This window comes from Nyctereutes procyonoides, unplaced genomic scaffold (assembly GCF_905146905.1).
Source record: "Nyctereutes procyonoides isolate TBG_1078 unplaced genomic scaffold, NYPRO_anot_genome, whole genome shotgun sequence".
NCBI lineage: Eukaryota > Metazoa > Chordata > Mammalia > Carnivora > Canidae > Nyctereutes > Nyctereutes procyonoides.
The window spans coordinates 24,317,466-24,332,647 of NW_026575030.1; the positions used below are offsets into that span (position 1 = coordinate 24,317,466).

The following is a 15,182-nucleotide window of genomic DNA, read 5'->3' on the forward strand; positions in this document are numbered from 1 at the left end:
TTTAAACCCTAAGGACATTCACATATGTTAATATCTGCCTACCTGGTTTGGACACAAGAATAGAATTTAGCATTTAAAAAAAAACCATTTTTTTCTTTCTAAATTGATAATGAGAGTCTCAAACCCTGAGACTATGACTCTAAGAGCGTTCAACAAATAAATTGAAAACTAGAGGAAAAAGTAAATCAGTAAAAAAACAAAAACAAAAACAAAACAAAAAAACCCCACTATTTTTTGATTGTTTGGAATGGCTTTTTTTTAAATTATGTTTTCACATCAAGTGGATAGAGCTCAACTGTTCTACAGAGGTTGTGAGGCCTGAAGCCTGAGGGCAAATACTTGATGTGTGCAGTTAAAAAGTGGCAGGTGGACTGGTGAAAACAGCATGTAACTAGTTTGTGTTGCCAGTTAGCATGGCAACACTACCCTGGCACGTTCTCATAAGAACCTTCAGGTATATGCTGTGGGTTGCAAATATGAACTTAAAGAGTTTTATTTTATTTTTTAAAGATTTTATTTATTTATTCATGAGAGACAGAGAGAGGCAGAGACACATAGGCAGAGAGAGAAGGCAGAGAGAGAATCAGGTTCCACATAGGGAGCCTGATGTGGGACTCGATCCTGGGACTCCAGGACCACGCCCTGGGCTGAAGGCAGGCACTAAACTGCTGAGCCATCCAGGGATCCCAAGAGGTTTTTTTTTTTTTTTTTTTTTTTTTTTGTTGTTGTTGTTGTTGTTGTTGTTGTTTTGATCCCAAGAGTTTTAATGATTCGGTAGCCAGTGCTCTGGAAGCAAAGAGCCTCTGCTTCCTGCTCTGTGTCTTTCGCGTCTCATTTCTGAAATTACCTTTGCCCTACCCCCAAACTGGATTTATGATATAGAAGAGGATCTTTTCATCTTGCTGACTATATCAAGGACTGTGATTGATTGATTGATTGTGACAGTTTTATTATTGAGTACTTAATGTTTTCATTTTATTAAAGAATCTTATTTTTCCCTTCTTTAAATTTTAATTCTAGTGTAGTTAACATACAGTGTTATATCAGTTTCAGGTGTACAATATAGTGATTCAATGCTTCAATATATTATTCAGTGCTCATCACGATATGTGTACTCTTAATCTCCTTCACTTATTTCACATCTTCTCTCCCTCTGCTCTGGTAACCATCTGTTCTCTATAGCTAAGGGTTTGCTTTTTGGATTCTTGCTCTCTTTTTCCTTTGTTCTTTTGTTTCTTAAATTTCACATATGAGTGAAATCATGTATTTGTCTTTCTCTAACTGGCCTATTTCGCTTAGCGTTATCCTCTCTAGCTCCATCCATGTTGTTGTGAATGAGATTTCATTCTTTTTTATGGCTGGATAACATTCCCTCACAAATATATACATAAATGTATCTTACATCTTCTTTATCCATTCATCTATTAATGGACATTTGGGCTGCTTCCAGAATTTGGCTATTGTAAATAATGCTGCAATAAGTAATGCATGCATCTTTTTGAATTAGTGTTTTTGTTTTCTTTGGGTAAGTACTCAGTAGTGGAACTACTGGATCATATGGTAGATTTATTTTTAATTTTTTGGCGAACGTCCATACTATTTCTCAGAGTGACTGTACCAGTATACATTACTACCAACAGTGCATGAGTGTTCTTTTCTCTCTACATCCTCACCAATTTGTTGTTTTTTGTGTTTTGGATTTTAGCCATTCTGACAGTGTGAGTTGATATCTTACTGTGGTTTTGATTTGCATTTCCCTGATGATGAGTAATGTCGAGCATCTTTTCACGTGGCTATTGGCCATCTGTATGTCTTCTTTGGAGAAGTGTTTGTTCATATCTTCTGCCCATTTTTTAAAAAAGATTTATTTATTTTTATTTATTTGAGAGACAGAGAGTGGAGGGAGGGGCAGAGGGAGAAAGAGAGAAAATCTCAAGCAGGCTCCACCCTGAGTGCAGAGCCTGATGTGGGGCTCAATCTCATGACCTTGAGATCATAGCCTGAGCTGAAATCAAGAGTCAGATGCTTAACTAACTGAGCCACCCAGCCAACACTCTTCTGCCCATTTTTAAATTGGATTATTTGTTTCTTTGGCGTTGAATTTTGTAAGTTTTGATACTAACACTTTATCACATATGTCATTTGCAAATATCTTCTTCTCCCATTCCATAGTTAGTCTTTTAATTTTGGTGATTATTCCCCTCACTGTGCAGAAGCTTTTTATTTTGATGTAGTCCCAATAGTTTAATTTTGCTTTTGTTTCCCTTCCCTCAGGAAACATATCTAGAAAAATGTTGGCTACAGCTGATGTCCAAAAAATTATTGCCTGTACTCTTTTCTAGAATTTTTATGGTTTTAGGTGTCACATTTAGGTCCTTAATCCATTTTGAGCTTGTTTTTGTGTGTGGTATAAGAAAATGGTCCAGTTTCAATCTTTTACATGTAGCTGTCCAGTTTTCCCAAAACATTTGTTAAAGAGACTATCTTTTTTGTCATTGCATATTCTCGCCTCCTTTGTATACGAGTAATTGATCATATAATCATGGGTTTATTCAAAGAAGATGGATTTATACTATTTTTAGTCTGGTAGCTATACCTGAATCATCTCACCTTTCCAACATACTTTAGGATTTCTTTCACCCCATTCTAATTGAGTGCAGAGAACTCCTGTGGTCCATCTCTCCTAAAGCAGCTCCCTTAACTTTCTCTTTCCTCATCATTTGGATTTGCCTCTGTAGTGGAATCTACTTAGCCCTGACCCTGATCTGATTGAGCTCAGGCACCAAGATCCAGCCTGGAAATATAAGGAGGCTTTTCTAATTCAGCAACTTAGAAATGCCAAACTTGTAGGGGCTAATTATGCCAGTTTCCTAAGTGGTTTTCCTGCCTCTAATTTGTACACTCTTACCCTCCAAAATCATTTTCTGTATGATTGCCCTCTAAGGCAGAGGTCTTCCAAAATCTGGACTGGGCCCCTGGCCATTGAAAGACCTCCTTTCTCTCTCAGCCTGACTGCAGAGAATTTCATGTTATATTTAGTAAGGGCAGAACTTTCTGTCACTTTGACAGAGAAGTCGGTATTCTTGAGTCTGAAAAAAATCTTGACAAAGATAAAGGTCTTAAAAAGATGACTTTGGCTTCAGTAGTAAGTATAGAAAGGTCCCATGCATGTAAGGTGATTGAATGGGTCTTATCAGTCCCTGGGGCGAGATGCTGAGAGAGGGACTTCTTTAAGTGAAGCTGTTGTAGGAGGAATTATAGGAGCATTTCTGGCTTTCAGCAGGGTGTGGAGGGACTTCTGGGCTGAGTGTTATATGAAAGAATCCACACGCATCACTATTCCTCCATGATGGCTTCCTGTTCCCATCCTGCCACTATTAATGCTCACTTACCATCCCCCAACCCATTCTACTGCCACAAGATACACAATTGCTTGTTTGCTGGATCTCCTCCCCTCCCCTCCTCCTCCTCTTTCTCTTTCTCTCTCCTCTCAAATGCATAATCCTCATCTTTTGGATTGCACTTGATATCATGAAGTAGGTAGGTATTATTAACTCTATTTTGCATATAAGAAAACCTAGAATCAGAGAGAGTAAGTTGCTCAAGGTCGCATGCCAACTATAGCAGTGTCAGGTCTATCTGACCCCAAAGTCCATGCTCTTGCTGCATTATAATCTGTCGACACCCATTCTCCAGTGTTTCCAGCTAACAGGAAGCATAGAGGACACTACAAGGTGGAAAGCACTGACCTGAAGATCAGGAACTCCTGAAAGATCAGGAGTTCTGGTGCTGGCTTTCTTTGTTTGGTTACTCCCTCACTTCTCTGCTCTGGCAAGAGGGGAAGGGCTCCACTGGATGCTTTCTATATTTCTTCTATGTCTAATAGACTGTTAAGACACTTTAGTGACTTATTACTTTATACTCTCTATATTTTGGAAACTTATGAGTTCACAGTGTGTCATCTCAGGAACAGTGCTATACAATCAGATCATGGGAAAAGAAGCCATTTTGCCTCATGCAATGGATAGGAGTAAGCTGGCACTCCTGCCAAGGTGGAGAGCTACTTTCTGAAATAACTTCACATATATTTTTAAGGGCTTCTTTTCACAATAAAACATTTAAAAGTAATGAGCACTCTAATATTTGTCATGTTGCACTTGTTTATAAAAAACACTATACTGGGGATCCCTGGGTGGCGCAGCAGTTTGGCGCCTGCCTTTGGCCCAGGGCGCGATCCTGGAGACCCGGGATCGAGTCCCACGTCGGGCTCCCGGTGCATGGAGCCTTCTTCTCCCTCTGCCTGTGTCTCTGCCTCTCTCTCTCTCTCTCTCTCTCTCTCTCTCTCTGTGTGTGTGTGTGTGTGTGTGACTATCATTAAAAAAAAACACAAAAAACACTATACTGTTCTTGTGTATATGCAAATAGGGAACAGTGCAAATGGTGCCAGAATGAAGAAGGCACCGGTACTTATTTTTTTTCTAAAAACATCATTAGTAGACAGCCTTGACCCAAGACACAGCATCTACATTTCCCTCAACTCTGTGATTCTGATTTATACTTTACAGGTGTAGAGCCCTAAAAAACTAAGATGTATTCCCCATTCTTCATTCATTAAAGATAATTTATTAATTGCTGTAATCAAAAGTATAGGTTAATAGGAAATAATTGCAGAAGTGGGAAATTTTATGTGCTTTTTCATAAGATGTGAAAACTACTGATTCTGTTCTTTTTTCTGTTTCATTCATTATCTCTGCCTTTTATCCTTAATGCTTGTGAACACACCTTTTGCAGATAAATATTTTCTTAGGAAATATATAAGGAACCGACAAAAATAATTGCTCACATAATTAGAAATGTTTTGTTACATGCTGGCAAACTTAAAGCATAGCAAGGTTCAGAAATGTTCCTTTAAACAGTTTTCCTTTTTTATTCTACTTTAACTTTGCCTACCCATCTCTGAACGAGTCTTCATTTTCTGTTTCTACATCTCTCCAGATCCTGCTTCTCAATCCCTGTGGTATCCAGCTTCCACCTCCCATCAGGGCTGAGGACTGTTTGAGTTGTTTTAAGCCCTATGATTCCATGAAATGAGAGGTTTTACTTAAGTTAATGAGGATGTCTACTAAAATTAAGGAGTAGATACAGGGCACACCTTTACCTCCTGTGTCGGACCACGTGACTGTAATCCTGCTTCCTGTTGGCTGGGAAGACCTGGTCTGGTGTGACTGCTCTGAAATAATGGTCTCAGAAGGCTGAGATGGGTCAAGGGATGATTATCTTGGGTGGCCAGAGGCAGCTTTTTTAGGGAGTGGATCCAAGCCATACTTAGAGTGGGAAACTAAGGTTTTAACCTTGGGGAAGGAGATGATTGTCAGGTCTGAGTGGTATGGAAGGACAGGAGGCAATTGACTAGGACAAGAGGCAACTGGCAAAGCTAGGACAGTTGGGAGAAGTTGACAAGAGAGAATGAAACTACCTAGACCAAGTGGTTTAAGACTAAGGTGCTATATCACAAAATAACACTGGTTTATTTGGTGGCTTGAAGTTTCCCTGTGAAACCTGGAGCTCCTCTCTATGTTGGCCAATGGCCAGAATCATGATGGTTGGTAAGGAAGGGAAGTTTTAGATTAGGAATGAATTATTGATGGAAGGGGTATTCTGTGATCCAAATATATGGTGTCACTACACAGCCTGGGGAGTGGTTAGGTATGTGGCCCAACAGAGGTAGTGGTATTTGAGCCACGCTTTACTGATAAACAAGGGTTCGGTAAACAGAGAAATATGGGGAGAAATATTGCAGAGATATACAATAGCATAAATGGAAGCAAACTGGATAATACAGGTTATATTTCAGAAATTATTTTAGTAGCTAAATATGGCAGTATTATGATTTTCTGATATGATGAGAAGAGGGAAAAATAAGATTGGTAAACAGTTGCGTTAATTTCAAGTCACATTGTTGATGACTTTGGATGTCAGACTGAAGGCACTCAGCGAGAGAGTCCTAGAATAGTGAAGTTCTAAGTACAATGGTATTAATCTACATATACATATACATATACTTATTTAATTATTTAATTTAATTTAGTTTAATTTAATACACATATTTAATTCCATTACCTTCTGAGATTCCACCAAAACTAAAGAAAAATTATTTTTTAATTTAAATGGAAAAATGTAACAGCACAAGAATAAGAAAGGAGACATCAGTTTGGGATCTGAAAAGTAGATGGATATGTGGTAACTCAAGGCAGGACAGCCACATCTTACCTGTTTGTGCAGAAACCCAAAAAACAATCCAGTTTATATTCCAGAATCATCAAAAGCCTCAGGAACTGGCAGGCCTGAGAACCAGTTGAGGGTGAAGGTTGGGGAAAAAATAAGGACCCAAATAAGGAAGACTGGGTAAAAGTTGTTTGATAGTAAGTTAGAGCTGAGCCCTTCTTTCCCACTCCACACTACTGGGCAACTTTCCTCTCCCACCCTGGCAAAAGTCTAGGGTCTGTTCTCTGGAGAGGGTAAAGCAGAAAATGTTTCAGTTGGGAAACCTCTTATACATTCGAAGATGCAGTTGCCATATTGAAAACATATAGATTAAGTACATTTATTCATACTGAATAAAGCCTGCAGAGACCCCACCACTATCACCTGTACACGCACATACGTACACACACATGCACACACACACACACACACACATACACAGATCTCTTTTCTCTCAGTTGGCTCCTAAAGTGCTGATTGCCAGACTTTCCCCTTCCAAGCAAGATACTAGAAAACTACCAGCAGAAAAAGAAAGATCTAAATATGGTTTGCTACCAAAGGCCCACCTAGATCCCTTTACTGTAATGCTAAGATTAACAAGCTCATCCAAAGACTTGGGTCCTCAAAACTAATTTTTAATTTCTTACTCTTAATCATGAACAGACAATCAAGTTTCATCAGACATCTGAGGAATCCTCCAACACGGATAATATAGACCAAAGGAAACAAACAGAAAGAAACATCTTGAAAGACATAGAGATAAGGGAGGAAAAATAAGACTTAAACAATCTATCAACATCTTCAGAGAGTCCAGAGATGATATTGCAACAATGAAGAACAGACTCCTTGCAGAAAGAAACATTCAGAGAACAAAAAAGAGCACTTGAAAATTAAAATATGATAGCAGAATACAACAGAAAGTCTGGAAGATAAACTTCAGGAAATCTTTAAGATATAGAAAAAAGGCAAAAAGATGGGAAAGAGAAGAGAAAGATAAGAAAATGAGAGGATCAGTCTACGAGATCCAACACAGGAATCCATATCCTAGAATGAGAGATGAGTGAAATTGAGGGGAAAAAATAATCAATGAAATAGATCAGAAAAATTTCCCTAGAGTGAAGGACATGCATTTTCAGACACAAAAGGCCATCTTAGTGTAAATCACAGTACATGAACCTGTGTTTCATTACAAAATTTAAGAACACTGGACATAGAAGATCTTAAATGCTTCCACATAAAAAGATTTGGAGTCAGAATTTCTATAGCTTTCTCAGGAACAATACTGAAATTAGAGACAATGGAAATAATTTTTAATCCAAAATTCCATATCAAGCCAAATGATTAATTGAGAGAGTAGGATAAAGACATTTCAGATACACAAGATCTCATTAATTTCCCATATATCCTTCCTCAGAAAGCTACTGATATATATGTAACAACAAAGTGAGGGAGTAAATCAAGAAAGACAAAAACAATACACAGGAAATGGGAGATCCAGTTCAGGGTGACTGTTGTTGCAGTTGATTAAGCATCTGACTTGGTTTCAGCTCAGGTCACGATCTCAGGGTCATGAAATTGAGCCCCGCTTGGGCTCCTGTGCTTAGTGTGGAGCTTACTTGAGATTCTCTCTCTTCCTCTGCCCCTTCCTCCACACCCAATCCCCTGCTTGCAAACCTCCTCTATTAAAAAAAAAAACAAACAAACTGGGGATCCCTGGGTGGCTCAGCAGTTTAGCTCCTGCCTTCGGCCTGGGATGTGATCCCGGAGACCTGGGATCGAGTCCCACGTCGGGCTCCCTGCATGGGGCCTGCTTCTCCCTCTGCCTGTGTCTCTGCTTCTCTCTTTCTCTCTCTCTCTCTGTGTGTGTGTGTGTCTCATGAATAAATAAATAAAATCTTAAAAAAATAAAATAAAAATAAACTGTGTTTAAGGATAGTGCAGGATTCTATATCTCTAAATATTTTTTCTTATGGAGTGAACAGGCAGGCTTGGTGAAAGCCAATGGAATCTCACTTGTTTTTAATATGAAGGATTATATGGAAGGCTGACATCTTTCTTAATCACCTTAGCAGTCTTATGTTTAGGCTGTTTAGTTGCTCGGGTGTAGAATAAAACCAAATCTACCTGAATAAGGGGAAAATATGTACACACACATTTGTGTGTATGTGTATATTTACGTACATTATTTTTACACAGGTATATGTACACACACACAGGCATGGTATGTCTATGGAAAGATACATAAGAGTCTGAAGATCATAGTTGCCTCCATGAGGCTAGGGAAAAGGAATGTGAGGAAATCCTTTTTTCACTATTTATCTCTTTGTTCCTTTTGATGTTTTGGACAGAATGCAGGTTAAAAGAGACAGTAGACTGGAATCAGTTGGGTAGTGATTGTCACACTCTTGGATTGAGGAAATAGGATCTGAATGAGAAGAGAAAGAGTGGTTGCTGAAGTCAGAAGAATTTTTGCTTGGTCTTGTGATAACTAAATGTGGCAGGAAGGTGGGATGACAGTGGGTACTGAAGGTAGGAGGACAGCAGTCAGAGATGAGTCTTTGCTTTCTAGCTCAGGTTACCAAATTTGAGAACACTGAGTGGATGAAACTGGCTTCAGAATGGCAGAGGAAGGAAGGTTGATTGCAAAAGAATAAATGGTAGGGGTGGAGGGGGAGGAGTTGGAGGCAGTAGTTATAGTTCACTTTCCCTCTGACCAAAAACTCATTTCCGCGGGTCATATCATGTGCCTTATCATCCACAGCTTCTGGACTTATGATGGAATGGCTTCTGGAAAACTCAGTGATGCATTCTCTGCAGGCACCACCTCAGAGGGCTGAGGGAGTGTAGGATGTGATATAGGCACTCAACCTGCAACCAGCTAAAATGTTGTCCCTTCTATGGCTGGAAAACAAAGGGGTAGAAAGAATGATGCTTTGCAAAATTTTCTCCAGCTCTGTCACTTACTAAGTTAGTGACCTTGGGTTAATTGCTTTGACCTGTCCATGTCTAGGTTTCCTCATCAACAAAATGGTCATAATATCCCAATACCTACATCACAGGGCCATTGTGGGGAATAAATGGAATAATGAGTTTAACAGTTTAGAAGAGTCCCTGGTACAAGGTAAGTACCAGGATTGTTAACTAGTATTGTTAGTATACTTCATGACCTCTTTTGAGAGCCTTTTGGCTTTTCTTTTCCATTTTTTAAAATATTTATTTATTTGAGAGAGAGAAAGAGAGCACGAGTGGGAAGGGCAGAGGGAGAGGGCGAGAATCTCAAGCAGACTCCTCGAGGAGTGTGGAGCCCAACATGGAGCTCGATCCCATGACTCTGAGATCATGTCCTGAGCGGAAACCAAGAGTTGGATGCTCAACCCACGGAGCCACCCAGATGCCCCTTGGCTTTTCTTTCTCCAGATTTGGAACATAGAAAATCTAGAGAATTTAATATACAAAGGGGGAATATTTTCACCAGAGGGCATGTTAAAGTTTCATTCAGTCTTTGAACAAATAGCTTTGAGGTACTCTTGGGTGTCCAGGCTTCCTTGGTGAAGAAATTAGACACACTGTTGCCCTCACAGAGCCTAGAGTTTTCTTTTTTCAGAATTTCCCTGGGTCTCCTCAGATGCTATATATGTATATATATATATATATTACATAAAGCAATATATGTTAGTGCATATATATGCATTTATTTATTTTTAGTTGAGGTGTAATTGGCATATAACATTGTACTAATTTTAGGTGAAGGACATAATAATTTGATACATGTGTATATTGTGAAACGATCAGCACAGTAAGTTTTGCTAACATCCATCACCACACCTAGGTCCAAACTTTTCTTGTGATGAGAACTTTTAAGATTTACTCTCAGCAAGTTAAAAATATACAATACAGTTATATGCATTTATTTTGTAATCAAGGTATTTTAAGGAATATTTAACATTGGGCTTTTGTTAAATGTGTACATGAGCACATAATTTAAAAAGTCACAAACTGAAAAGCAAATATTCCTTTTGTAACTCCAAATTTCCCAGTTGTCCTCAGAAAGAACTTCCTTGGCTTGACTTTTTTATGTCTCGTAACTGAGATAAACATTTAAAATCATATGAGACCCTCCTCTCTTATATAATGGTTAAGGGAAAAGAGAAGCGCAGGGGTTTGGGGTAAGTCAGAGGCTTCTAGCAAGGGTGACTGGAGAATGAAGCTTCCACGGAGACATGAAGAGGGAGGAAGTATATCAGGAAGACAGAGGAAGTAACATGGGTTGAGCAGTACTGTTGAAGTAGAAGCAGAAAATGGAGACCTTTAAATCAATTTAAGAAAAATTTATTAAGAGCTCACTGTATAAACCATGTTAGGAACCAACAAGACGCTTAGAGCCCAATGACGGCAGAGGCAGGGAAGAACACATAAATGGAAATCTTACAAGGCAAGCACGGTTAGCACAGCTGTCTACAATCTTCTAGGTTTCTTTGTGTAGAATAGGAAGAAATATTTCTGTGGATCAGGCCTCCCAAAGTTCTCTCTCTTGGTTTGGACTGAGGCTGCTCCATTCATTAGTGATGATGTCTTAGAGCCAGGGTCACTTAACTCATTTCTCCTGGGCTAGCATGGTCCTCTGGTGCACCCAGTTTTCCTATGGTTGAGAATGACCATATAGATAGTCCTCAGACACAAATCTGTGAGCCCTGCTCTGAGCCAGCGGATCCCTTCCTAGCACCCTCACCAGCTACATTGGCCACTGGATGATTTGCATGTGGGTCTTCCTAATTCCACTCTAGCTCTTTCTCTTTCAGTCCTAAATTGAAAGAGTCCTAAGCCTCCTTCCATTTATCCCATTATCAAGGTGATAGCTCTCCCCGCCCCAACTCTGCCTCCAGCCAGATGAAACATCACAATAACTTAAGTATTATCCAAACTTCTCACCAACTACCAGGGAAGATGCTGTCTGTCTTACATCTTTTTGGACAGACGGTTCACCTGTTTCTTGTCCCAGGGCTTGCTGGAGGACTGGACAGATAGGATATCCATGCACATCTTGGTCTGTCAAGAGCTTTCCTTTTTTTTTTTTTTTTTTCTTTTTTCTCTTTTAAGTATTGTGATCTCTCAGTTGGCTCTTGAACAGTTGCCCTGGGCCATCATCTCAGCCATTTTTTTCAAGAAGAGAAGTAGGGTTCACAGTGCATAGTGCTTTCCTGCTTTACAAAGAGCTCCCTGCTAAGGCTTATCCATAGCTTGTTAGGCAGGTGGATCCTCCTCAGATTAGCAGCAGCCCAGATAGAAGTGGCTCCAGGACTCAGAGCTGGTTCTATCTCCATCGTTCCTAATCTTCCAAATTTTGAGTTGGTCTGCTCATTGTTGTCAGCACACCAAGCCACCATTTTCCTACTGACCCTCACAGAGGAGCAAGAGCTCCTCAGCAGTGGGTAGACTTTTCTCGGGGCATAGTAATTACATTATTATAGTACACATCTCTTTATGTCTCAAAATATTAAAGCAACACTATAAAGCCATAACATACAAAACTCCCACCCAGACTGCAGAGGTAGTCACAAATATACAAGATGGAATGAGGCACTATCTTAGAATTAAGCATAGATAAAAGCCATTAGTCCAGTAATTGGGAGTTCTACATAAAACACAATGTATAAAATTAAGAAAAGAAGGCTGAATCTGAAACAGGAGGTGTTAGTCTTAAACATTATTCCTGAGCCAGGAGCCAGTCAGGTGAGCATGGCCCACAAGTGTGCTCTGAGATGAAAAGAAGCAGTTAAAATCTGCTCCTAGTGTAGGGAGCAGAACTGGCATTATAGGGAGGCTCTCTCATTTAGAGGGAGCCCTGGAGAGCCTGTTATTATTAGTGGCAATAATAATGTTAATGGACAAGAAAAAGGTAAGCCAAAATTTGAAAGGGAAGGCATATAAACAATGGATGGACTTTACTCTTTAATTAAAACTGTGTAGTACTGTTGTTCGCCTGAAGCTGTCTTCGAAATGTTAACACACTGGGCTTCATCAGATCTTTTCGTTTCATGGTACCGTACTCTGGAAAAATAAAAAGAAGGGTAATTGGGTGAGATTTTACAATCGAGCCACTTTCTTTTTCTAGATTTCAGAGGTAGAGGAGAATATAGGGGCCATTGCAATAGGCAACAAGGAGAAACCGTTGAAGAGAGAGGTGGAGATGTGCTGTTCATGCTTCCTTCACGTAACTACCCTTTATCGTTGTCTCTTCCTGCCCCTGCCATATGTTGATTCCTTGCTGCCTTCTCTCTGCAGTCTCTTCTGGATCACATCTGAACTGAGTCTAAAAGGGCAGGCAAGGTCTCAGCACCCGGGCTCAACATCCCGGATTCCTACATTCACAGCAACTTGTGTATTCAGGTAAATGCTGGGAACTCTGGGGCTGTTGACCCTGGGGTTATGACTGTATCTTTGTGACCAGGCTTTAGATTTAGGATTGCCTGACCCCATGACTCTGTGGCCAGAGCCTGGATATTCTTGAGAGCCCTGGTCCTCAGGGAGGATGGAGGTACAGATAATCTGATTTTATCACGTTGGAATCTTAATGTATTCTTTCATGCACACATTCATTCTTTCCACACCTATTTATTACAATAGCCAAGATATGGAAACCACCTAAGTGTCCATTGATAGATGAATAGATAAAAAATTTGTGGTATATACATATAGTGGAATATGATTCAGCCATAAAAATATGTGAGATTTCACCATTTGTAACAGGATGGGTGGACCTTGAAAGCATTATAAGGGAAATAAGTCAGAGAGAGATAAATGCCATATGATCTCTCCTATATGTAGAATCTAAAAATAAGTAATAAGGATCCCTGGGTGGTGCAGCGGTTTGGCGCCTGCCTTTGGCCCAGGGCGCGATCCTGGAGACCCGGGATCGAATCCCACGTCAGGCTCCCGGTGCATGGAGCCTGCTTCTCCCTCTGCCTGTGTCTCTGCCTTTTCTCTCTCTCTCTCTCTATGACTATTGTAAATAAATAAAAAGAAATTAAAAAAAATAAAAATAAGTAATAAAAAAAAACCCTACCTCATAGACACAGAGAGGAGATTGGTGGTTGCCAGAAGTAGGAGGGGAGGAGTAGGAAGGGTGAAAGAATGGATGAACTCTTTTTGTTCTTAGTTTGAATAAACTGTAAAAACAACTGAAAACCTGAACTCTTAAAAAAAGAAAAAAGAAAAAAGGGCAGCCCGGGTGGCTCAGCGGTTTAGCGCCGCCTTCAGCCCAGGGTAGGAGACCTGGGATTGGGTCCCATGTCAGGCTCCCTGCATGGAGCCTGCTTCTCCCTCTGCTTGTGTCTGTTCCTCTCTCTGTGTGTGTGTGTCTCATGAATAAATAAATAAAATCTTTTTTTTAAAGTTTTTTTTTAATTTTTATTTATTTATGATAGGCACACAGTGAGAGAGAGAGAGGCAGAAACACAGGCAGAGGGAGAAGCAGGCTCCATGCACCGGGAGCCCGACATGGGATTCGATCCCGGGTCTACAGGATCGCGCCCTGTGCCAAAGGCAGGCGCCAAACCGCTGCGCCACCCAGGGATCCCTAAATAAAATCTTAAAAAAAAAAAAAAAACACCTCACCACATTTTGTCTTCTCTAGCCTGTAGTGTGTGGACAAAAGAGAATATAAAGGAGAGGATATACACATTTCCCCTTGACATATTTAGGGTTGCTTAATTGGATTTGATTAGGTAAAGAATCTAGAAAGTAAGCAAATACATGAAAAAATAAATAAAAACCAAACAACTTATAATACTGCTCAACTGAAAGCAAATGTAAGAGAAGCTAAGCCCCCAATGAATAGCATTTATGTTTCCATGAAACTCTTTTAAAAAAAAAAAGATTTTATTTATTTATTCATGAGAGACACAGATAGAAAGAGGCAGAGACACAGGCAGAGGAAGCAGGCTCCATGCACCGGGAGCCCGATGTGGGACTCGATCCCGGGTCTCCAGGATCATGCCCTGGGCCGAAGGCGGCCCTAAACCGCTGAACCAGCAGGTTGCCTTGAAACTCTTTTTTTTAACAGGTTATATATTTATCAGACCACTACAGTGTACATTTTATGAATAAGTCCTGTCAGTAGATGCCATGAAAATTAAAACAACAGAAAATTGTTAGTGTTATAAAAAGGCTACTTTCTGTGGATCAAAAAATACCTGCTGCTACAACTTCACAGTAGGAAAAAATTTATTGAGCATGTACTATGCACCCTGCACTGTGGTAGGTGCCGGCAGCAATGTTAAGCTTAACTGATATGATCCCTACCCTCTATAAAGTTTGGTATAGTTCATAGAGTTTAATAGTGTAATTACACAAAAATGTAAGTATTACCTGGTGTTATGAAGAAAAAGCATAGGGATCCAAATGACACTATAACAGGCTAACATAATGTAGTTTAAGAAAGGTGGTTTTTTGGTTTTTGTTTTCTTTTTTTAGAAGTTCAGCTTGAACCAAGATCTGAAGAATGAGGCAAAAAAGTGGCAGAAGAAGATTCCAAGAAGGGGGCATAGCAGGTGCAAAGACACTGAAGCTAAAGAAACACGTTATCACTCCTCACTTATCTATTCATTCCACGCTTGTAGGATTCCCACTAGTCCAGGCACCATGATAGGTGCTGGGGTTACCATGGTGAGTAATACACAACCCATGCACACCACACAGACCCCTTTGGTATTAATTTTTTACTTTACCTTGACTGGGCTTGCCCCCCTTGAGCATTGTGCATTGGACCTCCTGTCATCCATTTATAGCTAGAACATTTCTTTCCAGATCCTAACTGGTCTCACTTTCGTTTCCCTCTCCATTAGTTCATGTCTGCTGAGGTCTCAGCATGCCTCAGACTTAACTGATGGTTAAGTTATAAATCCTATGGAGATGATACC

At 39.9% G+C, this 15,182-nt stretch overlaps 1 protein-coding gene across 1 annotated transcript in view; it reads right to left on the bottom strand.

The window, feature by feature from the left end:
* Positions 1-10,151: 10,151 nt before the first annotated feature.
* CD86 (CD86 molecule) overlaps positions 10,152-15,182 on the bottom strand; it is a 63,675-nt gene continuing 58,644 nt past the window's right edge. Inside the window, 2 exon segments of the mRNA XM_055315789.1 lie at positions 10,152-12,238; positions 12,240-12,312. Coding sequence (XP_055171764.1) covers positions 12,218-12,238; positions 12,240-12,312 — 94 coding nt within the window. The 3' untranslated portion in view covers positions 10,152-12,217.